The 26,533-nt window shown below is 50.2% G+C and overlaps 5 protein-coding genes across 5 annotated transcripts; 3 read left to right on the top strand and 2 right to left on the bottom strand.

The window, feature by feature from the left end:
- Window positions 1-1,542: 1,542 nt before the first annotated feature.
- BO72DRAFT_480983 (NADH kinase POS5) lies at window positions 1,543-3,707 on the bottom strand. The gene is made up of 4 exons (XM_040947663.1): window positions 3,391-3,707; window positions 3,147-3,332; window positions 2,973-3,087; window positions 1,543-2,893 (listed from the first exon to the last, which is right to left on the bottom strand). The coding sequence occupies exons 2-4, from the start codon at window positions 3,292-3,294 to the stop codon at window positions 1,822-1,824; spliced, it is 1,335 nt and encodes a 444-aa protein (XP_040796496.1). The 5' UTR covers window positions 3,295-3,332; window positions 3,391-3,707; the 3' UTR covers window positions 1,543-1,821.
- A 535-nt stretch (window positions 3,708-4,242) lies between these two features.
- BO72DRAFT_500975 (putative RNA polymerase II transcription elongation factor (Ctr9)) lies at window positions 4,243-9,969 on the top strand (the record flags this gene model as incomplete). The annotated part of the gene is made up of 4 exons (XM_040948935.1): window positions 4,243-5,099; window positions 5,164-5,455; window positions 6,193-7,080; window positions 7,147-9,969. 4 exons carry the CDS (start codon window positions 4,243-4,245, stop codon window positions 9,967-9,969), a joined length of 4,860 nt encoding a protein of 1,619 aa, XP_040796495.1.
- A 4,269-nt stretch (window positions 9,970-14,238) lies between these two features.
- BO72DRAFT_274840 (uncharacterized protein) lies at window positions 14,239-17,178 on the top strand. The gene is made up of 2 exons (XM_040940234.1): window positions 14,239-15,026; window positions 15,135-17,178. The coding sequence occupies exons 1-2, from the start codon at window positions 14,570-14,572 to the stop codon at window positions 17,087-17,089; spliced, it is 2,412 nt and encodes an 803-aa protein (XP_040796494.1). The 5' UTR covers window positions 14,239-14,569; the 3' UTR covers window positions 17,090-17,178.
- A 707-nt stretch (window positions 17,179-17,885) lies between these two features.
- BO72DRAFT_452668 (splicing factor ESS-2 family protein) lies at window positions 17,886-19,869 on the top strand. The gene has a single exon (XM_040945778.1). It carries the CDS (start codon window positions 18,008-18,010, stop codon window positions 19,439-19,441), a length of 1,434 nt encoding a protein of 477 aa, XP_040796493.1. The 5' UTR covers window positions 17,886-18,007; the 3' UTR covers window positions 19,442-19,869.
- Window positions 19,870-20,124: 255 nt separating this feature from the next.
- On the bottom strand, window positions 20,125-24,699 carry BO72DRAFT_472427 (magnesium transporter CorA family protein; the record flags this gene model as incomplete). Its single annotated transcript, XM_040947139.1, has 6 exons — window positions 20,125-20,798; window positions 20,860-21,986; window positions 22,085-22,257; window positions 22,335-22,365; window positions 22,654-23,229; window positions 23,291-24,699. The coding sequence occupies 6 exons, from the start codon at window positions 24,697-24,699 to the stop codon at window positions 20,125-20,127; spliced, it is 3,990 nt and encodes a 1,329-aa protein (XP_040796492.1).
- Between the last annotated feature and the right edge of the window lie 1,834 nt (window positions 24,700-26,533).

Below are 26,533 nucleotides of genomic sequence, written 5' to 3'. Positions count from 1 at the left end.
AAAGAAGGTGAAAACGCATGCGCATAGCATCAATAACTACCCGCGGGTACGGCTAGCACATCGTGGGGTAGGTATGTCGGAGAAGTAGTTGAAAGATGTGAAAAGGGGGGCAAGGAGATTGGTGAAGACGAAGACCGATACATACGGGGAATCAAAGGAAAAATGGAAGGAGATGGCCAACACTCTTTAAAGGAGGGGAGTTATGCTGGATTACCTGTTCTCTTAAAGAAGTCCTTGAGAAAACCTCACCGAGCGTGAAGGGCACGTCTCGAGGTCGCTGCCCCGAAGTCCAAGCGGGGTGAGCACCGGCGATGGACAAGATGCAGGCAAGACACGGCTGTATGGCAATGGATGGAGGGATGGAGAGGGAAAAGCGAAGGAAGAGAGAAGAAAAGAAAGACACGTCAAATGACACAGGCTAAGGTTAAGAAGTGACCAGGTATAAAGAAGAGAAGAAGAGGAGGAGGAGTGGGAGGAGGAGGGGAAGGGAAAGGGAAGGAGGGTAGAGAAGAACGAAGAACAAGGAGAGAGGGTGCGACAGAGGGGAGGAAAGGGGAGACAAGCGGAGAGAGAGCAACAAGTACGTACAGTACTTACTGTCTGTACAGTAGGTAGAGTGTACTTACTGTACGTAGAATAATAATGAATTGATTTCACCAAGGGAGAAGAGGAGAAAGAATTGATTAGTCGTCGTTTCACTATTGACTTCTTACTTGTTACTACTTATTATTGTGGAGAGAGAGAGAGAGCTTCTTCTTGTTCTTCTTCCTCCTCTTCTTCTTCTTCTTCTTCTTCTCCTTCCTCTTCCTCCTCCTCCTCTCAACCACTGTTTCAGTCTATCATTAGACAGCAAGTATCGTTATATTGACCTACTCTAGTATGATCTAGACTCCTCAGGCTCTCACTCTTTGCTTCTGTTTTCGGCTAGCTTTGCTTTGTCGATGCAGTCTCCCTGCTTGTCAGCAATTGTACTGTACCTCTATTGTGTGTACATGTACATATATACTGTACAAGAGAAGATAGGTTCTTATCCAGAGGCAAGGCTTGCTTGCATGCAGGACAATGTTGACTCAATAACCTTGATTGTTGGTTTCACCTCAAACCTAATTCGAACCGATGTGCTCAGATATAGTAACTAACTTATGTGCCCAGTACCAGAATAACAACAAATAAAACACCGAACCCGTCTCGGGAGCTAGGGATCTAGATATTATTCCACACGCGACACAAGTGGCAAAGTGGATGGAGTCTTCGCATTTGGATGTTAGTGTGTGTATGGGTATATATGTATATAGACATGGAAAGTAGGAATAGGTGACTGCAAACGACTTATAACATTTAAGAGAGATCGCATCAATAACCAGACCCTGCCTGATCTTTTACTCGTATACAGTACATAGTATCTGGCTCGAAGATTAGGTCCAGAACAAGAAAAAAGATGATCGATTCAATAACAATTTATCTTCCAGTTCAGTCAGTCATCACTTATCTAGAGGTTGTATGTACAGTACATAATAAACAAGAATAGGGATGAAGGAGAATCAACCTGTTCCTTTCTTAGTCTCCTGCAATGTGATGTGTCGGTCCACAGAAACCTCGCCCTGCTTCCCACGGCTTCCCCCCCTGGGTCAAACCCAAGGAAATGCTCATTTATATGAATTTGTACCTACAATTAACCAGTTACGGTTCTCGGCCCACGCTCTTTGACTAAGTGTGATAAGACTTCGCGTCGACAATGCAATTCCCGGAATATATGGTTGTATTATGTCCATATATCTCTTCAGATTGTGTTCATCGGATCAGAATGATCGAGCAAAGTCATTAGCGATCCTCACCGAATGGATGATTGAACTTCAGCAATCCGTTGAGACCACCCACCCAGCCATCATGCGCCTCCCCACCGGTGATCCTCCGCATTACACATGGCACTCCCCCCTGCCATTCATTCTTGCCGTGCCGCATCTCCTCATTCCACACCCGCGCTTCCATCCCCGCCGTCATCCCTTGACCCATGTTCACCCCATCAATGCTCACCTCTAACTCGCGGCCGCGGTTCTTCTCGCTCAGACGGAGCGTGATCGGTGTACTCGACGGCAGCACCAATGGCCGAAAGCTCAAGCTTCGGGCGCAGATCGGAGTCAGGAGTACAGCAGGGACAAGAGGGTGCACGATACTACCACCACTACTCAAGCTGTACGCTGTGCTTCCGGTTGGCGTCGAGATGATGATCCCGTCGGCTACAGCTTCCGTCAAGAAGCGTCCACCAACGTAGATATCTACCACTGCCAGATGCGGCTCCTTACCACGATGCAACAGGACTTCGTTCATGACATACAGTCCCCGACGATCCCAGATGCCTGGCACAGAATTCGCTGATGCTTCTTGTCGAACTGGCTGTCCATCCGCTGTGAAAAGCCCCACCTTCAGTCGGTTGCGCATCAGAATCCGAGCTCCGCGCGTCAGACCCATCGACTTACCCCGTACCGATGACCAGCCCGTTGGGCCCACATCTAGGTCTAGTGGCTCATCATGCGTCGTCGGCCGCACGTCGCCTAGCACGGTTGCACGATCTCCTGCCCCCGCCCCAGACATGTATACCTCCCGAAACGCGCGCTTATACTCGGGAAACTTCCATTCACTGAGAAACCCAAGCGTGCCCATGCTGAAGGATAACATTGGGGGTACATTGTAGCACGTCGCGAAAAGCGATGAAGCATGTAAGATAGTTCCATCTCCTCCCAGGGTAACGGTGAGATCTACTTTACTGTGTAGTGCCGGTCGAAGGCGATCCAGAGACGTCGTGTAAGCCGGGGCGTGCAGCGATGCATGAACCTCTTCGGCAACTTTGGGTTCAAGGATGATCGATATTGAAGGATACGTAGATGTCGCATGACTAGAATGCTCGCGGAGGTTAGTGTGGATCAGCTTCCCTCTCAATTGCACGACAAAAAACCGAAGGACGGATATCGTACTTGGCAAATTCAACAAGGGATTCTGTTACTGCCGGGACACAATCTTTTTTCACAACAAGGATGTTGCGTGGCGGCGTCGGCCATTGCAGGGATAGGAGATCGCCTACTTGCGATTCTAATTGAGTATCCCGAGTCAGTGATCATGCACGCACACCGTACTATATTGACGCACACCTTGATATCCTGGTATTACTCGCTGTGGTAGTGTGTCAAGCTCTTTGATCTCGTGTCGCTGCGAAGATAAGCAGAAGCTTCGCATCCAGGAGAGCTGGCCAGGGAATCTGGTCCGGAGGGACGGGACTCGGAAAATCGTGGAATGCATATTAGAGGGAAGTATGCCTTGAAAATACCAAGAGCATCCTGGGAAGCGGTGCTTCAATTAGCATCATAGTGAGATGGAAGAGAAAGGCATAATCACTCTAGATAAATAGATTCATTGCTCCGAGGCAGCATCTGCAGAAACCATGTACTAGACAATTGCCAAAGGACTAGGATTTCATAGATGATACATTCTCCGTTGTAGGTCGGCTATATCTTCCCTGGAATATTCGGATTGGAAGGGATACCAAACACACGAATGGGTGCAGGAGACAATGAGAAAAGGAGTCATAGATTCAGGTTGGGAGGGGGGAAGGAAAAAAGAAAGTATTGAGTTGCAGTGTCCCCAGACTCGGCGTTCGGTAGACCGCCCGCGGTCGGAGAGTCTGACGTATTGACAATGTGTCAATAGTTCAGATACGGATACGGTAGAGTGACTTAGTTAACTTAACTACGTGCAAGATACACAGTGAATACAGTTCGGGTTATGTCATCCCTCAGCTTTCCCCTTCCGGTGATTCACGGAACTGCTGAGGCTCCCGTATAAATACCTTGGATTGGCGGTTTCCCATAACATTTCAACCTCAGAAACGAGGAACCACCGCCTTTCTTTTGCTGGTTTGAGCATGGTTTGACCCAGGCTATTCTGGTCTGTACTTTATACTTTCTGGTTGGATTCTGCCATGCCATCATTGAGAGACTTTGAAACCTGAAGGCATCCTGGGTTTCGTCCTTGGACTTATTTCTAGCCCCGAGCGGGCCTGTTTCTCTTAGTGAGTTTGGGTCGACACCGCTTTTCTTCACTCACCATAGCTATTTGTTGTACAGCTCAGCCCGCGTGACCATGTGGAGGGAATGCTGACCTGGAACTATAAACCTCAGGTTGTCCCGACCATAAAACTCCTACTGTCCAGGCAAGATCCCTGGTTGTCCATCCTCAGCTTATGCCATCATGGAACACGATCTTCGTCAGCGGAAGCATGTGAATGCGACAGCTTCTTCTGTGAACAATAAGTCTCATGCTTATGCTGATGCTGAGCCACGTCTAAAGCATGGCCTTGCCATGCAAATCTTTCGCTCCCTCTTGCTCGCAACATGGTTCAACTGCTGTTGCGTCGCCATCTTAGCAACACAAGTCATTGGCTCCCCACTCTATCTGATCAGCAAGGATTACTACTACGCGTACATGGCGTACACCAAGCAATCGTTTGGACTAGTGATCACGGCTCTTACACAGTGGGGTTGTCCAACCGTCGTGCGCGTTAGCGGAGACAAGAGTGTGCGGAACCAGATTCACCTGGCGGAGGATGGACGGTTGCGAACAGATTTCCCAGAGCGACTTGTGATGATCGCTAATCACCAGGTTTATACGGACTGGATTTATCTGTGGTGGGTCGCATATACGAACCAGATGCACGGCCGCATCTTTATTATTTTGAAAGAATCCCTCAAATACATCCCCATCATCGGCCAGGGTATGACTTTCTATGGCTTCATCTTTATGGCTCGGAAGTGGCTCTCGGACAAGCCACGGCTTCAACATCGCTTGGAGAAGTTGAAGACGCAGCACTCGGGATCTCAGTCGAGTTCGCCACAGTATGATCCCATGTGGCTGCTGATCTTTCCCGAGGGAACGAATCTGTCGATAAATACCAAACGACGGAGCGCAGAATACGCGGCGAAACAAGGGCTTCCAACTCTGAAACATCAAATTATTCCCCGGTCGACTGGCCTCTTCTTCTGCCTGCAGCAACTGCGGGGCACCGTTGAGTGGGTTTATGACTGCACTGTAGCCTACGAAGGACCTCCGTAAGTGACCTGGCTATTCCATACTTCCTTCACAAGCTCTAATCAACTCTGTTCATTCGTGCAGAAAAGGTAGCTTACCCGACAAGTACTTCACGCTTCGGTCAACGTATTTGCAAGGTCGACCACCGACCTCTGTTAATATGTATTGGAGACGCTTTGCGGTAGCGGACATTCCACTTGACGATCAAAGCGAGTTTGATGCCTGGATCCGAGCTCGCTGGGCCGAGAAGGACCAGCTTTTGGATGAATGCTTTGAAACCGGCCGATTCCCTACCGAATTGGGAGGCTCTATTGTTGTTGGCACTGATACCCCAGAGCAGACATCTGCGGCAGCCACCGGATATGCTGAGACCCAGGTTCGACTGGGGCACTGGACTGAATTAGGCAGAATATATATGGTACTGGTGGGCACTGCCTTACTGTGCAGGTTACCTAGGCTATTCGGTCTGTTTTGAGGCCGTCAAATGGAGCATTGCAGTGAGAGGAGTAATCAACTCGGTCGGAAGTTTTGAACATTATCATGATATGAAGCGATGCTCTCAGAGCCATGACTTCTTTCCTACTCTTATACTTACTTGACGACATGATGAGCATTATTAGTGTACTAGACCCGGCATCATGTAGTGCTAGTTATCAGTCCATGCTTAACAGACGTTGATGCATTAATATTTTAATATGACCAAACTGAGAGTAAGTTTAGAGACCAACTAGTGACTGGTGTGACATCTCATGAGTCGAGACGCCAGGCCGACCCTAGCCACATCCCCGGCCGTGTGGCGGTGCTCCCTTTCCAGCCTCAGTTCCCGTCTGTCTCCAACTCTATTCCATCCAACCCTGATCAGGTATTAACCCTCGACTTGACCAAACCTCCGATACGCGAGCGACCAACTACTCACGTGTCCAGCGTCTCCATTGCTATTGCGACTCGAAATCGCTCCTCGAAAGTGCTCTTCTTGCTTGTTTGATCAGCCAGAAGAACCTCCTCCGCGCTGCCCGTTCAAGCTACCGAGTCGACTCCGAACATGACATGAGCTGAGCTGTGTCTCTCTTAAGTCAAGCACCTTTCGCCTTCTTTGAGCTTTCTCCACCACAGCCTGCCTACCCGGGCATTGCTTATCTCAAAGCTATGGCGTCTTTCCATAATGGCCACGCCAATGGTACCAACGGCGACTCCCTACCGGCTACGAAATCGCAAGCCAATCTTCGCTTTTCCGACATTCCTTCTGCGATCGATATTCCCGCGTCGACACTTGACAGTGAAGTTGAGGTCAGCCTTGAAGTTCTTCCCGACGATCCTACCGAGCTGTGCACCCTTTTGGAGAATGAGAAAGCCGCCAAAAACTTTTGGGTGACTATCGCGCTCGCGTACGCCAAACAAAACCAACTTGATCATGCGATCGACATTCTCAACAAAGGGTTGGCCTCCGTCGGTCACGGGGCGATCAAGGAGAAACTTGGGCTTTTGAGTTGGGTCTGCTGGCTGTTGATGCTAAAGTGTCGGCAAGCGCCTCGTGTCTTGAACGACTCCGAAATATACACAGATTCTAAGACCAAGGACTACTACCTACAACAAGCGACCTCTACACTGAATGAGGCCTCGCGACTTAATCCAGCTTTCCCCCCACTGTTTCTGGCGCGCGGTGTTCTGTCCCTCTTGCGCGCGTCGATGCAGCCTCTGCGACCCACGCGCACTGGCGGTATTGATACCTCTGAGCGGGCCGAGTCGTTACGCCAGGCACTTAAGTGCTTTGATGAGTCGTCCAAAGCTTTTGGTGGTCGCAATGCAATGGCGATTCTTGGCCATGCACGTGCGCAGTATATGTTGGGTCGCTATGCAGAAGCATTGGAAGGGTATCAGAAAGTATTGATGAAGATGCCTGGGCTACGGGATCCTGATCCCCGCATTGGTATCGGCTGTTGTCTGTGGCAATTGGGATTCAAGGAGCAGGCGAAAGCTGCCTGGGAGCGGGCGCTTGCATTGGTGAGTGGACTCCATCACATGGTGGGCGAGAAGAATATCAGTCCTAACTCGTATACATCATTATAGAACCCCGATTCAAAAGTGGCCAACATTCTCCTTGCAGTCTACTATTTATACGACAGCTCTCGACACTCCACCACAGACCCTGCCTTTGGTTCCTTGTACAAAGTCGCCATGACACAGTACACGCAGAAAGCATTCAAATTGGACAAAGAGTATCCGATGACATGCGCTCTGTTTGGCAGCTACTTCCTTCTACGCAAAGCATATAGCACCGTTGAGAGTCTGGCCCGCAAAGCCATTCAACAGACGGACGTGATGCCGATTGCCAGTGATGGTTGGTATTTGCTCGGTCGGAAAGCACACTATGAAGGCGACCTCGGTCACGCAGCGGAGTATTACAATCGAGCGGATCAGGCCCGCGGTGGCGAGAACGGCTATCTTCCTGCCAAACTAGGTAGTATACAAATGCAGGTTTCCAGCAGCAAAGATCTCGACGGAGCCAAGTTCCGGCTGGAGAAGATCATTCAACAGACCAAGAACCCTGAGAGTATGATTTTGCTCGGTGCCCTCTACGCGGAGGAAGTGTTCGCAGCCAATAGCAAAGACGACAAGTCTGCCGAAGTGAAGAAAGCTATCGGGCTTCTGGAGTCCGTCCGTGCGCTCTGGAAGGACGAGAACAAGAAGATCCTGCCCGATGAGTCAGTCTTGTTGTATCTGTCCCGCCTGTATGAACAGACCGCCCCCGAAAAGAGCATGCAATGCCTCACTCAGCTGGAGGAAATGCAACTCGCGGAGATCCCTGAAGAGGAACGCCCTGAAGGAGTAGAGGACGCGGAGCAGATCAAGGTTGCGCTTCGCAAACAGCTACCTCCGCAATTACTCAACAACATGGGCTGCTTTTTGTATCAAGCTGAGAAGATCGAGTTGGCTCGGACTATGTTTCAATCAGCGCTGGACGCCTGCGTCAAGTCCCAGGAGAAGGAGAGTGAGCTCGACATTGACGCCCTGGTGACCACCATCAGCTACAATCTGGGTCGCACTTATGAGGCGGCCGACATGCCAGACGATGCCAAGAAGGTATATGGGGGCTTACTGGAGCGTCACGCCGACTACACAGAAGCCAACGCGCGATTGACATACATCGCTCTGCGCCAGAGCCCAACGGAAGAGGGACCCAAGAAGATGGCCAAACTGTACGAGGCCGACGCGACGAACCTCGAGGTACGGGCCCTGTTCGGCTGGTATCTGAGCAAGTCAAAGAAACGCGCGGCCAATCTGGCGGAAGACCACGAGCAGCGCCACTACAAACACACCTTGCAGTATTACGATAAGCATGACCGGTACTCGCTCACGGGAATGGGCAACATTCATCTGTCGGCAGCGCGTGACATGCGACGGGATACGGACCAAGACAAGGAAAAGCGGCGGAAGATGTACGAGCGTGCGGTGGAGTTCTTCGATAAGGCCCTGCAGCTGGATCCGCGGAACGCCTACGCAGCGCAGGGTATCGCGATTGCGCTTGTAGACGACAAGAAGGACCACGCGTCGGCGGTTCACATCTTCTCCAAGGTCCGGGATACCCTGCGCGATGCTAGTGTCTACCTAAACCTCGGCCACGTTTACGCAGAGCTCCGCCAGTTCACGCGATCGATCGAGCATTACGAGGCTGCGCTGTCCCGCGACCGGGCTCGTGACGCGCAGATCCTGGCCTGCTTGGGCCGTGTCTGGTTACTGAAGGGCAAACAGGAGATGAACTTACAGGCCATGAAGACAGCGCTTGACTACGCCCAACGCGCGCATGCCGTTGCGCCAGGCCAGGTTCACCTTGAATTCAACATCGCCTTCGTACAGAACCAGATCGCCTCCTTGACGTACGGTCTTCCGGAGACGCAGAAGACGGTGCAGGACGTGCAGGATGCAGCGGATGGGCTTCACAAGGCCGTGGAAACATTTGGGCGGATTGCGCAAGCCAAGAACCCCCCCTATCCGGCGAGTGCCTTGGAGCAACGCGCCAACATGGGTCGCACGATCATCAAGCAGCTTGAGCGTGCCCTTCAGAGCCAGAAGGATTACGAGGAGAAGAATGCGGCCAAGCTCCAGCAGGCGCGCGAGGCGCGCGAAGCGGAGATCCGGCGCCGAGAGGAGGAGGTGCGCAAGGCGCAGGAGGCCGAGCGAGAGCGCAAACAGCGAGTTGCCGAGGAGCGCCAGCGCATGGTTGAGGAGGCTCAACGATTGGCAGAGCAGCGCGCCGAGGAAGAACGTGCTCGCGAAGAAGCGGAGCTGACTACCGAGTCGGAAACGGGCGCCAAGGTGAAGCGCAAGAAGCGGACAACGTCGAAGCGTAAGAAGAAGGGCACCGAGGACGACTTCATCAACGATGGTGGCGATTCACCCCGTCAGGCGAGAAGCAGCGGCAGTGAGAGCGAGGGTGAGACGGCACCGAAGAAGCGTCGGCGCCTCGAGCGTCGGGCTGGAGGCAAGGTACAGAGCAAATTCAAGAGTAGCGAGATGGTCGTAGACTCGGATGACGATGACGACGAGGCAGTGGCTCCGGCGGACGAGGATCAAGCGATGCGCGACACGGGGGCGGATGATGAAGAGGAAGAGGAAGAAGTGGTACAGCGGCGCCGAGCCAAGGTCACGCGGCGCGTGGCTGATGATGATGACGACGATGAGGAGGACGAGGATGCGAATGCAGAGGTTGGCGCTTTCGTGGCTGGAAGGGGCGCAGGATCTGGGGCTGAGCCTGAAGAAGAAGGTACAGGTACTGGGGCCGAGGACGGAGGGGCTGCTGTTGGGGGCGATGAAGATCATGGAGACGACGGGGATGACGGGCTGTTCAGTGAGAACGACGCAGAGGATACCATGATGCAGGATGATGAGTGAGGTCTGTGATCGTGTTGGATTGAGTTGGGAACAAGGTGAGGGGGCGAGGAAATACAAGAAACAAATCAATTGTAGTATTAGGGCATTTGCATTTTGTAACATCAACTCTTCTACCCTACCTACTGGTAGGGTCTTTTCTCGTTTGTATTAACTTGGTTGTCGCGACTATATTAATTAAGCGAAGTTGTCGTCTACAAAGGCCTACTGTGGGTGATATACACAAGCAGAGAGATATTTCTATGCATTCATTTCAGGTGATGGAGGGTTGGCCTGAAAGAATCCAATCATAAGTTAGTTCTATCATAGCTGGTCTACAGAGCACCTGAGGAGTATCTGAGTTAGTGCTTATACAAATTATTGGTGAGTGGTTGGTATATGGACTCGGAAGCCGATCGATCACCCTTTCTTTTGGATTTCAAGTCAGTGGCTGGTGCAGCCCGGAACCCGAACGAGAGTAGGGCAGGGCAGGGCCGGGCAACGATGAAGCTATTCTTACATCAATTCACCGTGGCTGTCTATTATTCTTGAATAAAACTAGTAACGAACGAATAAGTTAAGTAACTACTCCGTACCCCGAGTAGAGTTGTTCCCTATCGCGCAAGGTGGAGGAGGAGACGGCTAAAAATGGCAAGCCCTGGTGCCGGTCCGGTCTAGCCTCAGAGATCGTCAGGAGGTCGAACCATGGAGCCAACAAAACTGGGAGTCAAAACATGAGATGGTGCAACACGCTAGGGAGATGGATCGAGTTCATAAAAGGTAGAAAAACTAAGAAGATCAGGAAAGGGGGGGGGGGGGATGTTGACTCGGGAAGGCTGAAGTTTGAAAGATCTGAGACAGTGGTGTGGCAGATTTGGCCCGACTGATAGATAGATGGATGCTGATGCTGATGGTGGTGATAATGACAGTTGAGGTTGGGCGATGAGATGAGAGTCAAAACACAATACATACAGGAATAACACTTAGTGTATTGTGTATTGTATATGAAATACATTTTCTCTGCTTCTGTAATTAATCTCTATTCATACTCTACCATAAGAAGAGAGCTAACTTATCGATGTTAGCACTGTTTGATTGCTTAAATTGTCAATTGATAATTAACAATGTGAATTTGATATACAATCGGACGTACACGCTCCATAGATTTGGTATGCTACGCAATCAGTCCCGATTTCTGTAGGAGCTGCCGAGTCATATACCGAGTACTGTATGAGAATACTTACGGGGGGAAGAACAGAAAAGAAAATAAGAATCGGAACTGGAACGTGCCTGAGCTGCACGAGCTTCTGCAGGTATTGTACCCCAAGCGGTGTGCGTCCTTCCTGTTCCTGACATGATGCAGTCTTCTTTGGTGTCACCCAAAAGGAGAGTTCCGCGTGCCTTTTTCTCCTTTGTTTCTTTTTTTTTTTCCTCTTGGTTTACCTTGTAACTTTTACATCTCCATCAATTGAAGTCCTGTTGGCTGCTAGTTCCAGTTAAATGCCGAAGTCACCTTAAGACAGAACAGTGAGACACTCGAGGCTTTGATTCGGGTCCGAGGCCGGAAGCGCAGAAAGAAAGAAGGTGGAAGAGGCGGAGGGAGGCAATAAGGTAAGGAAGTGACAATAATACTAACTAAGTTACCATTTTTTAGTAATAAGGAACGAGAGCAACATTCATTGCAGTTATTGCACACAATCCAGATCCCCGATTCTCGGTTTCAGCTACTGTACCTTCGTCCCTATTATTCATACAATCACATTTTGAGTGAACCCCGGCTTCCTGGTCATTGCATGAATCTACGATGGGTCCGACCAGGATGATCGCGTGTCGATTCGATAATAATAATATGATGAGTCTGATCCATCATCCGCCCAACTTTTTAGCCTAGGAAAAACTACGGTATTTGGTCTCTCCTTCCGTAGGTACAGCAGCAGCAGCAACCCGCGGAATGTGATGGAAACTGTCAGCACGTCCCGTCGTGGTATTGATGGCGCCCCGTCAGGCTTCCATCCAGGTTCCCAGAACCATGGGTCAAAGAGCTACTCTTCCCGCGTTTGTGAAATGATACTTGTTGACATTTCGTTCCCTTGGGAAGGACATCCGATGGAATCCGCTAGGTATGCCTGCTGCTGCTGCTGCTGCAATTCGATCCCACTCAACTCGATTCGACATCCTAGGCCCACAGCTAGGCATTAGCAAAGTTCAGCCAGGCCGAGAAGCTCCCGTCAGGCGTCCAGTCAAGCACCTAGAATCTAGGGCTAGCATGACTTTCTCTGGTGAGTGGTGGAGAGGACGTTGGAACGGGTCCGACAGCCAGTATAAGCGAATGAAGATCCGGTGGTGCCTGAACTGACGTCTCGTATTGTCGGAACTGAGGCTGAAGTCCTCGATCTTTCTCTACTCAGTATCTACTTATGCGTAGACAGACATGACTAGTCGAGTTGGTGGATGGACTATCCATTCAGCCACTACTAAGTTATTGCATGATATGCACATTCTGTACGATGCAAAGTACCTAACATTCCCGGAAGTTGGAAGTGTGTACAGTACTTACAAATCTCATACATAGATGCTGAAAATGCGCACACATGGTGGATACATGCATGCGAGTCCCTCACTGTGCCTTCAAGCAAACGATCAATGGAAGGTCACATTGAGATAATGTCCCGGTCAACTTGATGTCTGCCAAACTCTATGGTGGCAGGATCCTAGGACTTTCACTGTACTGGCCGTCCGTACAGTACGTACCTGGGTGCTCCTTGGGAGTTCGGACAGTTTCCAGCTCAGCTCGTGTATCCATCTCTTGTTGCAGTGCAGGGCAACCCCCCCGCCCTCTCCCCCAAAAAATTTCACTGCAAAATCCACCGCCGATACTTACCCAAGGATGGGTTCTCCCCGCGTGATCATCGCCTGCAATAATCCAGGGCTGGAGGGATCGTTATTCTATCTCTGCCCGTAGCATAGACGACCCGAAAACCTAAATCTCGAGGTCCGGATTAGTGTTAATACGGACTTACGTAGGAAGTGGGAGTTTGGGAAGGCTATGCAATATTGACATGGGCCATGACTTATACATGGTTTTATTAAATTGTAATTGACCTACGAGTAGAAATGGACCGCACGTAGTCTCGAGACTACACACTCAGGATAATGCCGAATGCCGATCAAGCCAGCAGAAGGCGGGTTCCGTGGGTCAGAGTGGGCAACAGTTGAGGGATTATCAGAAGGCAGCGGGCTTACTGTACAATACTTACATACGCACCGGATATTGTCCATGTAGAAGAACATTTATGAATGGATTCTACAATAAAGACTGATACTTAGTATTCACTAGGTATCTACTCCAAATCAAATCAACTACGTACTTGACACCTTACTCTATGCTTGTAGCAGCCGACGATGGCGCAAATTATAAATAACTCAGGCCATACGAAGTACGTGCCTGGTCAGTAGTTAATTCTTAGGACGGCGGACAAGTCGACCGTATAGGGGAGGCTAGAGCAGGCCCGGCCGGCCCCCTGTTTATTAACGACATCGTGAGAATACTATATACTGTACTGTACTGTACTGTACTGTACTATATTGATGTGTTAAGTTCCTAAGAAGTAACAATACCTGACTACAACCTTAGACCCACGATACCTTCAATTTTCCCACTTCCCCAGCATCGAAGTATAAGTTAGTTAGTGTTAGTCTAGTTGACTAGTCATGGTTGTGAAAGTCGAGTAGTACTGTACAGTGTAGAGTACGTAGTGGTAGTGATGAATTCATTTTTCTCCCTTTTAAAATCATTGTTTATCTTCGTCTTTCTCCACCTCCACCACCTCTTCTTTTTCTGCCCCTTCAACCCTCTCTCTCCATATAACGTTAGCCTCAGTTCTTCTTCTCCTTCCTCTCTCCTTCTATCAACGTTGAATCATTCTTTTATCCAATCCGGCCCCAGTCATCCTTCGTTTTAATTTGCAGTTCTTCTCGTACTGTACATATCTACACAAAAAGTGGTGTCTTCAAATCGGTCTTACCCACTCGAACTTCTTCCATACATAGTGCCATACTTCTTTCCTTTTCACAGTTACAAACACATATCTATCTCCTACGCCCGGTTCTTCTGTCATTTGACCTACCTTGGGCTGGGTGCTTCAACGGTCCTGCTGCCTCCCAACCTCCCAATTGTGCTCTTCTTGTTCTAAAATTTTGGACGTGTTTCTCGCATCCGTTTCAACCCTCGATCTAAAACAACTCCAGAAACTTTCCGCCGCACGATACGGGGTTTTTCCTCATCTCTCAACCCCCCCCCCCCTCTCTCTCTCTCTCCCCGTGTCGCTCATCCGCTCCTTCTATAAACCCTAGCCTCCTCCCTCAATCGTTCTTCCTCCTCTGCGACTCCGCTTCAATCCATCACATTGTCCCCTGTGCACGTGAGCTCTTGTGTGCTCTTATCATGGTCCAAAGCCAAGTCAATTCTTCGCAATCGGTGGCTTAACACTTGCTCGGCACCGCAGCACATTCACATGCTTGGCCCGCACCTTGTCCTCTCTCAGAAAACCATCTAGATATCCTTCCTCCACAGTCAAGTCAATACCTCCTTCCCGCGACTCGTCCCTCTGTTCCGGCCCGCACCATGTCTCAGCAGGATCTGGACCGTGCCTATGGCCGACCGCCCAGCAATGGCTCCCCTGAACAGTACCCGGTTCACATCCGTTCTAGATCTACCGCACATGCGCAAAGTCCAAAGCGGTTGTCTGTCCTGGGCGGCCGCTCTCGCAGCAATACCACAAATTCCGCCTCCTCTCGTCGTTCACCGGGTTCCTCAATGACCTCGGTCGAGGCTTCCTCGTTGCCCTCCTATGAGGACCGGGGGGACCGGGCCGGTTCGTCGGCTGGCTTTCGCTATGACCGTTCAGAGAGCGTAACGAAATCGCTTTTATCGCGCGGAAGTCGCATTCTGCGTCGCCGGGGAAGTAAGTTTCACATAGTTTCAACGCTGGACGAGGAAGATGAGGTGGACCGCGAGAAGCCCCGGTTTGAAGTTTCCGACCTCTTCGGCCGGCATCATAAGCCACGACAGAGTGACGCACGTAAGTCCCTTCTAAAGCCTACCTTTCATCCTCGTTCACGGCCGTTGTTTCACGCGGGGAGCCTTATTTAAAGTTCGCATGGCATGCTCATGCTGATGACCTGCGCAGATGATCAGCTGAAGAGCTTGATCTCAGACCCTTTCGACTTTCACCACCTAACCCACACAAGCCCATCTCAGTTTGAATCCCTCGAAAAGGCTCGCGAGGCTGACTTGGTCACGGAATTCTCTGTTATACGTGCCTCACAAAGACCTGTCACTAATCTCAAGGGCATCCAAGCTCAAGATCTGCATTTCCAGGATTTTTCCACAGAAGATCTCAGTCAATTCGGGGCAGCTATTGCTGACAACGATGTCGCTACTGACACATTACCAGTAAGCCCGCCGGCGTCGCCAGGTGGCTCCTCGTCTATCAGTCCTAAGCAGCGCGACATTCGGAGACGACCAGAGTCGCGCGTCTTCGAAAACTTCTCACGACCTGTTCCCAGTTTTTCCAAAGGGCTAGGGGAAGCAACTTCTCCGCCGAGGGCTCCTTCACCTAGGCTGACGTCTTCTCCTGAGTTGCCTGAGCCAGCCCCTCGAGCTATTGATGAGATTTTGGGCTTGTCCAGCCAGCCAACATACCCTGAGCACGTATATTCGCAGGATGGTGACGATCTCGATGATGATGTATATGGAAATGCTTCATGGTCCCAGCTACACGTGCAGAATATGTTTCCAATTCCCGCCGCCCATGCGATTACCACGGATGCTGGCCACGAGGGTCTTGATGTGAGGACCTCGTCCATGTCTCTGACCACCCTGTCCTCTGATTTGGAAGGGGTTCCAGAAGAAGAGGAAGGTGATGATGAAGCAGTTGCGAGCTTGAAGCATAGGGTCGAGCCTGACTTTCCCATTGCCGAGAATTCCTCTCAGGCAACCACGGGGCTCAGCTCGCTCCCATTGGCCGAGTTCCAATCAGCTTCCGCAATTGATTCTGAGCTGTCTGTATACGTGACTCAGGATTTAGCAAGGAAATTGTCTGAGGCACTTGGCTCTCCTACCCTCCCCAAAACCCGACCCACTACAGAAGCACCAGTGACTGAACGGACAAATTCGGAAGTTGCCCGGAGGCGGTCCTCGGTCGCCACGCGAACTGTTCCTGAGAACATCTATGACTCGTGGGATGCTGATATCGACTATTGCTATGAGCATGCAGCCGAATCGAATTCGAACTTCGACTGGACTCGCAATTCCGTTGATGAGCCACGAGCGGATATGACGGTTGAGGCCGACACTACGGCAGATGGAGACAAAACCACGGTTTCATTCAATCGTCTGAGCGCCACCGCCGTATCCGCTACGGACCGGGACTCCATTCCCTCATTCTTGGAAGTCAGCTCCCACGTGGCTGTTACTCCTTCCACTGCTGAGTATGACGCCGGGATGTCTGTTTCCCAGAGAGACAGTGATTACTTCCGTCCTGTCAGGTTCGGGCCTGCTTTGAGCAAGTCAATGAACCCAGAGTCCTTGTATGAGGACTACTTGACAGCAGATGCGGAGTCGGATCGTCACTTTTCGTTCTATGCGCAGCAAGGTGTAATTCAGCCTATCGAACATTCCATCTCCCCTCGCAGCAGCTTCTCCCCAATCAGCAAGTGCAATTCCCAGGAAAGTCTGATCTTATCCCGCGCGGCATCGATTGTGCGCAAGCATCGATCGTCCGTCTCGACCGCTAGCGTCCCGGACCTAGTGCACAGTCTGGCAAACAGCCGCGAGCTGATTCCAACTGAAGAGATCCCTTCGGGCGAATATACTGCGAATGGGAGACCAGACTCCTCTCACCATAGACAAACCAAGAGCCTTGCACGGGAACTTGAAGCACAGATGCTGTACCGTGCGGAACCGGAGGCAAGCTTCGAGCCTATGGGACCGGGTTCTGCCATCATTCCTTCCATCCACGACCGAGCCAAATCTACGAGCGAGGCCGAGGCGGCACCCTTAGCTGTCGCGGCTGCTTCTAGAGTCGCGCCTCGTCGTAAAGGGAGAGCGTCTTATTCCCTCTTTCCTGCAGCTGCGAACTGAGATATTGTTCGGTCAACACCCTGACAAAGCGACACATCTAATCCCCAGCTTCTCGGCCTTTCCAATTTGAAAGATTGTATGTGTGTTGAGTGTCTTCTCAATTTGTTCTGCCATAGAACGTCTTCCACGAATTTATGATTTCAACCCCTGTTTTAGCGGAGACTTGATTTCAGTTCTTTTACTCTCCCGGCTTCTGCGACGACAATCTGTCTTGCACATTTGCATACCAACACTGCACGCTATGCTCTTTGTTTTCATTGTCCATCTGCGCTTCTCTTGCATTTCTCAGCGATTGGTTCTGTCGTAAAGAAAAAGAGATCGGGTGTTTGCCACTTTTATTGGGTATAGGGATCTGGATTTGGTTATGAGTGGTGTTCAATTCGACAACACCCGGCATTTCAATCTAAAAATGTTTCTTCGGATCCATGGCCGTGACTCGATCAGCTTGCATGTATGCTCAACTTTACTTTTGCTTGTGTTCTCTCCAACATCGATGGTTGCTCGGGTTCTAGTTGCATTTCATCGAGAAGAGAAGGAGATCGGGGTTCGTTTCCGAAAGGAATATTGATAATCATGGGCGATGGGCCAAGAAAAACAAATGAGTTAGTGTGATTCTGGACTCAAGTATCAGCAAAACTGATTTTGGGTACTGTAAGGGATATATGTAGTCTATCTACCGAGATGCAAGCTGGATTGGAGATGCCATGACGATGATCCTCACCGCTTTCCGGCGGTATAGCATTCTGCCTGGTTTTTTCTAAGCATTGCCTTCGCCCACTCGCTCTCCCTTTCCATGCCTCTTTTCTATACATTCACTCACATCTTGTCTTTCGTGTCAGCATGCATCTCATATCCATCTCTCGCACTCCGCAATTTCCCCATAGATAAGAATTCCTGCATACTTATCAGATTCAAATCATGTCTGAGTCCTCGCAAACCCTAGTCAAGCGTCAAAGCAACAGCAGCTTGATGCCTCCTCCGCCTCCACCGAAGCGCATCAAACGACCGGCCACCGTGCTTGATGAAGATGTCTACACCGACGCTCTCTCCGAAATCATCGCACGCGATTATTTTCCTGGTCTACTGGAGGCTCAGGTGAAGCAGGATTATTTAAATGCATTAGACTCGCAGGATCAAGAGTGGATTGCAAGTTCAAAGAAGAAACTATCTGATTTGGTGCAAACTCCTGGAAGAGTCCGAACTCGCCCTGGCTCTGCCATGACACCACAGTTCATTGGAACTGGAAAGCCAGGGGATACTCCGATGACCTGGGGCGGTGATACGCCTTCGTCGATGACGTCTGCTTTCTCATCAGGAAACCATATACCAGTTTTCGAAACACAGCGCCAAGCCCTAGATGTGAGTCGGCTGGGGTTGCTGGAGTTTCAAGCCAAGTACACTAGCGAGGACAACGAATCCTTCAACAGGTTATTAGACAAGCGAAATTCCAAGCATCGGGAGAAATATGCCTGGCTATGGAACGGGAACAAGATTCCGACCGCGCGACAGATCGCCCATCATCGACAGGAGGCCAAGCGGATTGCGGCCCAGGGAGGTAACCCAGATCAGAACAAACAGGCATTGATCAAGACCGACCTGAACGCTCGACCTGCTCAGCCCGACACATGGAAGATGCGTCCGGAGAATTCACTCATGTTTGCGCCTTCATCCGTCGAAGACATTCATGAGACGGCTCAGCAGAAAGCGGAAGCTGCATCTCGAGCAGCGCCTAAATGTGTAGTATACCAGAACACTCGTCTTCCGAATGAGGCTCTCCATCCAACTTCCGGGACTGTGCCTCCACCTTCGCCATCGATATCGGCTATCAAGGATGCTATCGCCGGACGTCCTCGCCCGACTGATTCAGAGCCAGGGTACAATGGCGGGGAAACACCCCGAGTGAATGGATATGCGTTTGTGGATGAAGATGAGCCCGAGTATGACCGTCCCTCACCCAGGGGCGATGGCTCCATAACGGACGATTTCTACTTGCTCGGAAGCGGTGATGCAGTTTCGAATCCGTTCCAGATAACAGAAAATCGCAGACGGGAAGATCTTCACCATCGTATGGTTGATCGGGTGGCACGGACGAGACGTGCGGAAAAAGTCACCCGCGAGACTAAAACTCCTGTGGCAATGACCCCCAAATTCGCCAGCAGTCCGCAACTCGACTTTGGGCAGCGGGCACTAGGTGCAGCTACTCCTGGGACAAGAGCAGGCAAGATGCTGACACCTGCAGGGCAAAAGCTGCTCAATCAAGTAGGAAGTACTCCCCGCCCAGGTGGTTCGTTTACTGGTTCTTCGTCTAATTTGAGGAATATGTGGACACCAACTCCTAGGAGATTCAAATGATGGTGCTCTTCTTATCTTGCCGTTTCTATTTTCTTATCATTTCTCGTGTCGTCCAATTCCTTTGTTATGAGCGTTTCTCTCTCACTTGACTAGATACCATCACACAAAGAACGGCGTTTTGCATCGAGGTTTGTCAGTTGCCATTATGATCAATGGTAGGATATATTACTGGCCTTGAGTGCCAGCTTCTCAACTTGGTTTTTTTTTTCTCGGCAACATAGGGATGCAGGCAACTAGTGCTTGTACGCGTCTTTCTATGCATTCATTCGGCAAAAGCTCTTGGTCGCCACCAACTAGCGTATTTGAGGTTGCATTGGCGACTAGGAACCTGTCCCCATCGCTTGAATCAAATTTGAGATGCCTGAAGTCGAAGGGAACGCAGAAGTTATCTTGGATGAACCAAGCGTCCTAGCCCAAGGATACTCGTATAACGCAAGAAGTAAATGGTTTCCAGGTAATTCACGCACTTAAGTCAGCATCAATGATACACATTCAGCAACATCACATGTCAATCCAAGAAGGGTATCTATGTTCACATATATCCAAGAACACAAGATCTCTCACGATGTCGGGATCAACGAGTCCCAAAGCCTGATTCACGCATATACTTTCAAGCCCCCCAAAAGAAGAAAGGGAAAAGTAGAGCGAACCGGTCAGCGTGGGACAGCACCGGTGTCTGGAGTCTATTCAATTGCCCACAGCGCGGTCCATAGTGCGGTCAGGGCAAAAAAAGCGTTCCATACATCGTGACGGAGACCCGCCGCCATACTCATATAGTACGCAGCTCCCAAGTAGCTGCAGGTGATATCGCCATTTGAGTCCCGGACCCCATAGGAAGAATTTAACCACTGCCCCACGGGACAACTGAAGCCTAAAGCGGACGGGCAGTTTCGGACGAGACTGTGGCAGACGTCCTGGCAGGGGAGGATCTCTTTATAGGGACCCGGCTGGATGTCAGTGTCGATCAACGGATTCCGTGATCGATTTGTGGCAGGATTAGTCAATAAACTACTGTTGGTGATGGAGGTGCCGTTTAAAAATGCCTGGCCCGCATTGCGGACTTGAAGAAAGGAGTCGGTGCTCGAAAAGTCTTGGCACCGGGGGATTGTTACAGCGCAAAGCCACTGTTTGTAGGCCTCGGCGCAGCTGTCGCAGGAGACAGCGAGGGAAAACACAGTTTCGCTGGAAGCATTGCACTGAACCTGTTGGAGGGAGTAATTGAAATTTTGGTAGAGAGATGCGGCATTGTCGTCATAGAATGTGCGTAAGATCGGGGTTTGAGCGGACGAGTTCGATGGCACGGCATAGGCGACTTCTGAACAGAATGAAAGGTCGTACACCAGCGCGCAATTGTCCTCTGTCCTTCTATCAGCAAAGACTGTGCATAGGAGGCAACAGAGTCCGACTGTAGAGCTCACCTGTCTTCGTAGAAAAATTCATCGGCTTCCAAACCTTCCCACCGCCACCTATTATCCCATTACCTGCACTGGTAGAATTGCCGTATCGGGCGAGGATCCCTAAATAGGTAGAGCTTTTATTCAGGCCAGTGGCATAGAGTTGCTCCTTGGGCCGGAACTTGTCACCACGTGTAGTCATACTGGGCTCCACCTTCTTCATACCGATCTGCGCAAGCCGATCGAGGGCACAAAAGGATCGCTCCAGACCCGATACTGCAGTGCTGTTCAAGTTGTTGGCAAACATTGTGTACGGGGGTGTCTTGTTCATCCATATGCTGATGTCCTGGGCGTCAATATCTGTGTCTGTGAGGTTTTTCGTCGTGAAGAGTGCGGCTTTTGTATCCGAGTCCACCAGGTATAGAAGCTGATCCTCGGTATTTACATCGTGAAAAAAGGCATCGGTGGATACTGCGATTTGGTACGTGTACGACCCCAAATACTGCGTGTTATTGGGAGCGGTGACTCCGATATACACATTCCCGTCCGCTGCCAGAGTCGTGCCCATATAGCCCTCCTCCGCGACAAACACCTGTTGTTCTGCACTGTCTTTGTCGGGGCCGGGCTTCTCAAGTGATTCGGACAGCGAGACGAAGACCTGCAGTTGTGGCACAGTGGACGAGGAACCGGTCGCATCTTCCGACTTGTTGAGACTCGGTTTCGAGCAGGCTGTCAGGGACAGATATATGGTCGTCGATCGTTTTGCGATATCTTCGCTCCGTTTCGAAGTAGTTTCGTTGGTGCTGCTGCTATCGCCAGCGGTCGAATCTGTAGGGTAATACCAATGCTGAGTCTCACCCAATCTCAGCGTGCCTTCCTGGTACTGGTTGTTTCCTAGGGATGACACCCCCGTTGGGGCTCGACGGATCAAGTCTAATTCTCGTCCCCGAGTCTCTTCAAACTCCAGCCCATTATATGATTCCAGTGGGAACCCAAACCGTGTGTCGACATCGCCGAGGTATATGGTCCCGTGGCTGGTGACGGCCAGCTGCGCCGAGAATTCTTCTTCAGCATCGTCAGCAGAGACGGGACCAGCGCAAAGAGCCATAGCGAAAGCGATCAGGAAAATAACCGCATCGGCAATCGCAAACCTGTGCGACAAAGCCATTATGGATAGATGTGGTCACGTCCCTTCTGAGCACAATTGACGTAATCATTGGTTATCCAAAAGGGAAAGAAAACCAAAAACGAAAGAGATGTGCTGCCTCTCACGGCTGAGGCCAGCCGAGTCGTGAGAGAGTTACCGAGTAGTAGATGGAACAAGAGGTTCAATCTACGGAGTACTCTGTCGAGGAATGAAGAAAGCGTTCCGATGGGGTGTACATTACAAGTCCAGTACATTACAGTACAGTACGCCTCTGTCTGGAGCAAAAAAAGTTCATGTGAACTGTGTTTACCTGGAGCATTCAATGCCAGATATCAACGTGCCTTAGTCATACGTTATCCGGCTTCCTTCCCTCTTGAATGCTTCTAGATTTTATATGAGCTTACTTAGATAAAAGAGTTTATGGAGATGCATTCAGGACCACATAAGATACACATATATCCCTCTATAGTATATATACACTATCTGAAGCCCCCCTCCCAGCTTCTTCAATACACTTTTTTGGAATTCAACAGACAACTGCACAAATAGCACAGAACACAAAGGGATTGGGGCCAAGCCATGATATGCAAAAGTTTCATGTCAAACAAGCATGATTCCAAAATCAAGACAATCGATGACCAGGTAATGGAAATCGAGTATACCTGCCTTACACAAGCTTGTAGCGACGTGCGGCCACTCCACTAATGATGATAATAGCACCAATGACGCCGATGATCCCGAAGAACCACGCAAGGCTCTCGGTGTGTTGTCCAGGGACCTCCACATTCATACCAAAGAGACCGCAGATGAGGTTCATGGGCACAAGCATGGTGGCAATGAGTGTCACCTTGCTGAGGACTTTGTTGACATGATTACCCAGCATGAGGTTGGTCACATTCAGCTGCGCAAGATAGTTGGTGTGCGACCGGCTAAGCATTTTTTCAAAATGTGCCAGATTAGACATCATGGTTACGACGTGATCCTGGATGTCGCCTAAATATAGGCCAATGTCACCGCGAGGCGTCACTGAGTACTGTTCATTGCAGCGTTTCGAAAAGCCCCGAATAACATCGGCCTTGCCACCCAGTAGCCGCATTAAACTCATGACCTTTTTGCGAAGGCCACCAATGCGTGGTAAAAAGGACTCAAAATCATCCATACGGGCAATGAAAACAAGGTCCTCGATAGCTTCCGACTCGACCTCTATTTCACGGATCACGGGACCAAAGCTATCCACAATATCGTCGCTAGTCCATCACGCGTCAGTTCACAAGAGCATAATAGCCCACGAATTTGATTCCAACTTACATCATGGCATAACAGATCCAGTCGCTGCTGAGTGAGACATAATCGCGAAGCTTTCCGATTCGCTTCCGAACATTAGCTGCATGTGGATTCTCAGTAAATGAGAACGAAAGCACTCCATCGCGAAAGACAACCATATAGAAATTCACGGGCTCCATGAATTGCTCGCTGGTTTTGTCCATCTGGTAAAATGTCCTGAAGCAGACAAAATAATACTGCTTGAAAAGCTCGACCTTTTCACGAGCTTCCTGGGTTAGGATGTCCTCCGTTGTCAAAGGGTGGATGGAGAAAGCTCTGGACAAAGCACCCACTTCGTCTTCTGTAGGGTTCAACACGTCAAGCCACCAGACGCCACCTTCCGGGCCAAGCTGGAAGAGATCACGAAAAGTATCCCCAGGCAAGACCAGGTCACCCAACTCTGCAGCATGCACAGTACTTTGAGATTCGGAAGAGAAAAAGCCAAACCGGGTGGGCTCATTCTCATTTTTCATGTTCTCAAGTAACTCCTTCTCATTCGAAACTTCCGCGAATAGCTTCTCATTCTTCGCGGAAATTGAATCCAGTATATCATCAGATGAATTCTCTGTGCTTGAAGATCGTTTCGTGCCATCACGGTCGGAGTTATGGACGCCCGCACGAAGGTCGTAGAAAATGCGCGGCTTCTTGCTCTGTGAGCTCAGACTATGCTTACGTCTGCTTGTTGTGGGCTTCACTTGCTGGCTGAGTGCAACAAATTCTTCCAGCTCTTCGTAATCGATGACTGGGATTCTGCCAGGCTGCTCGAACGTTGGCACGCAGCCATCATCGGTGGGCTCCAGTTGTGTGTCCCCAGCCTGCGGACGTATCACACTGGCATTGCTGAACGTTGGACGGCGATGGTGCGTACCGCCAGAAACAGTACGTTGAAGAATGGCCTCAATATCAGGAGCTCCGTGGCTCTCCAGGGTATTCGCCCGTTCCCGGCGACGTGGATCTGCGAACGCCTCGACCGAGTTAGGCGGGGAGGTTGATCTAGCTGATACGGATGATTCGCGCGACAAGTTGGCATAATCCTGATGTGTGCGGCTGTAAGTGCGACCATGTCGGACATTGCCGGTGGGATCAACAGAGAAACGACGTCCCAGTGCCGTGAGATCTTGAATCGATCGATCGTCGTCGACAATTGCTTGCTCAAAGTCGCGCGAAAAGGACCCGGCCTCTCGCAGGGCGTCCTGTATAATGAGCAGGTCTGGGCGTTGGGGAGTCTCTGGGTGCAAACACTGCGGCGCGGTATTTTGCCGGCTAAGCGGCACATCGGGTGCGGCGTCCATTCGAGGCGGATCCAGTTGAAATCTGTGGTCATCGAGTTCGGGGACAGGTGTGCTGTATCTAGTGAGAAACATGTATTTCTCGGACTTCGGTGACTCGGACATTGTGCCGGAATCGATTTCCGTGTAGTCGCTGTGTTTCGGAACTAGTCGATCGGTTTTCTTTTTATTGGAGGCGCGTTGCAAATGACTGATATTGAACGCCCTGGCTACTTGTTTCTCGACGTGTTCCGCTGGGCTCAAGAACGCGATATTGCACACAGGATGATGGGTGAATTCCCAGGAGTAATTGCTCCTCCATCCATTAGCCAGACCCGCCGGTAGGGCCTGGCATTACCGATGCGCGTCCGTGTGCCAGCTTCAGGATTGCTGGAAAATCGTCTTAGGGGGGTCTGGTGTCGCCCCCGCAGAAGACCCTGAACTTAGGGCCCAGAAGAGGGTGAGGGAGGGAGGACTGGTTGTAGCGAAGGCCCGCCAACTTGACTGGATCAGGTGAATAGGAGCGTTGTCGCTTCAGGGGGTTGCAGAAGGGGTGGTTAGACAAAGGAAAGTCCTTTGACCAGTGTCTTCGAAGCTCGCCTCAAGATTCGAGCAATGACGTTAGATGTCCGACTTGACACTAGAAGAACACGAGTGCGTGTCAGAAATCCAGATTGATGATCGATGCTGGAAAGGGGTGATCCTAGATTCGGCACCAACAGTAGGAAGGGGTGAATGTGTTATAAGAAGTTGAGGTTGTAGGAAAGTCGGTTAGAATGACTTGTGTGAGGCCGCAAAGCCAGACTTTTCTCAAGAATTAGGTTGGACACAGTGCACTCGGCAAGAGAACTTCACGCAGAAAGTTAGTCACCACTAATCAAAGTCCTTTCGGAACACATTACAGACCTTCTGTGGGATCAACGAAAACGGGGGTGAGTTGTGGTAATCCTGAACTCTCCACCTTGAGAAGGTGATTCCGTCTTAAGCCCAGAGACGAGGAGGGGATGGGAAGGGGAGGGGGGAGGGAGGGAAGAGGGAGGCAGAAAACCGGAGTTTGGTCAATGATTTATTTTACAAGGGCTCAAAGAACAGTGGACTGAAATTACTTACGATGGAGGCGGGCAGAGATTTCCGCTCGAGGGCCACAATAACACTGGGGTGGGACTGCCCGGGTGTAATCGCATGACCATAGCTTGTATACCTCCCTCCTTTTTTGTTTCTCCCTTTTTGTTTTGGGTCAGCGTGAAATGGGGAGGTGGATGATTCCACTCTTTGCTTCCTTAGCTTCAACTCATACAATTTTAACTTGATAGTTAAACTCACCAGTGTATGTACATATATATCTTACAGACAAGACAATACACCCCACAAAGATCGGTACAGAGCGAGAGAGTCAGTGTGGTTACTGTATTGTACTTATAGTACTCAACAACTTCACTTATCACTCTCCATTGTCCAGGCACCAACTGCCACTTCAAATTACCATAGCTTTTACCGACAGAGAATTTACATAAGTAAGGCATGCTTTGAAGAGACACTACGTAGGTATCTCGCATCATGAGGTGGTTTCGAATGTTTCATACGGATTACAGTACAGCATAGTACAATACAGTATAGTACTACATATTGGTATGACTGGTCCTGGTACTACTAAGTGAGTTTATACTACCTAGTATCATGTCAGTAAAGTACTGTACTTTGTCCTGAGCAGATAGACCCAGTGGAGGTTTCCATAGATGCCCTCGACCTCCAGATGTGTTGTAAGTTATGTCTTTGCTCCCGAGTCCCACTTCCTGTTCAAAGATTCTCATTCTCGAGGGCATCAGGCACCAGTTTTATATTTAGCTCCAGCATGTCTTCCGTCCCGAGCACGGAAGCCCACGTTCTAGCCGGTAGATTAGTTGATTCGTCGCATGTGATGTCCCAACCGTAAATCATAATGAGTAGTAATCATGGAATC

Source organism: Aspergillus fijiensis, assembly GCF_003184825.1.
Source record: "Aspergillus fijiensis CBS 313.89 unplaced genomic scaffold BO72scaffold_75, whole genome shotgun sequence".
Classification (NCBI taxonomy): domain Eukaryota; kingdom Fungi; phylum Ascomycota; class Eurotiomycetes; order Eurotiales; family Aspergillaceae; genus Aspergillus; species Aspergillus fijiensis.
Note: the sequence above shows the minus strand (reverse complement) of the source record. Positions and strands in the feature narration are given on the sequence as shown.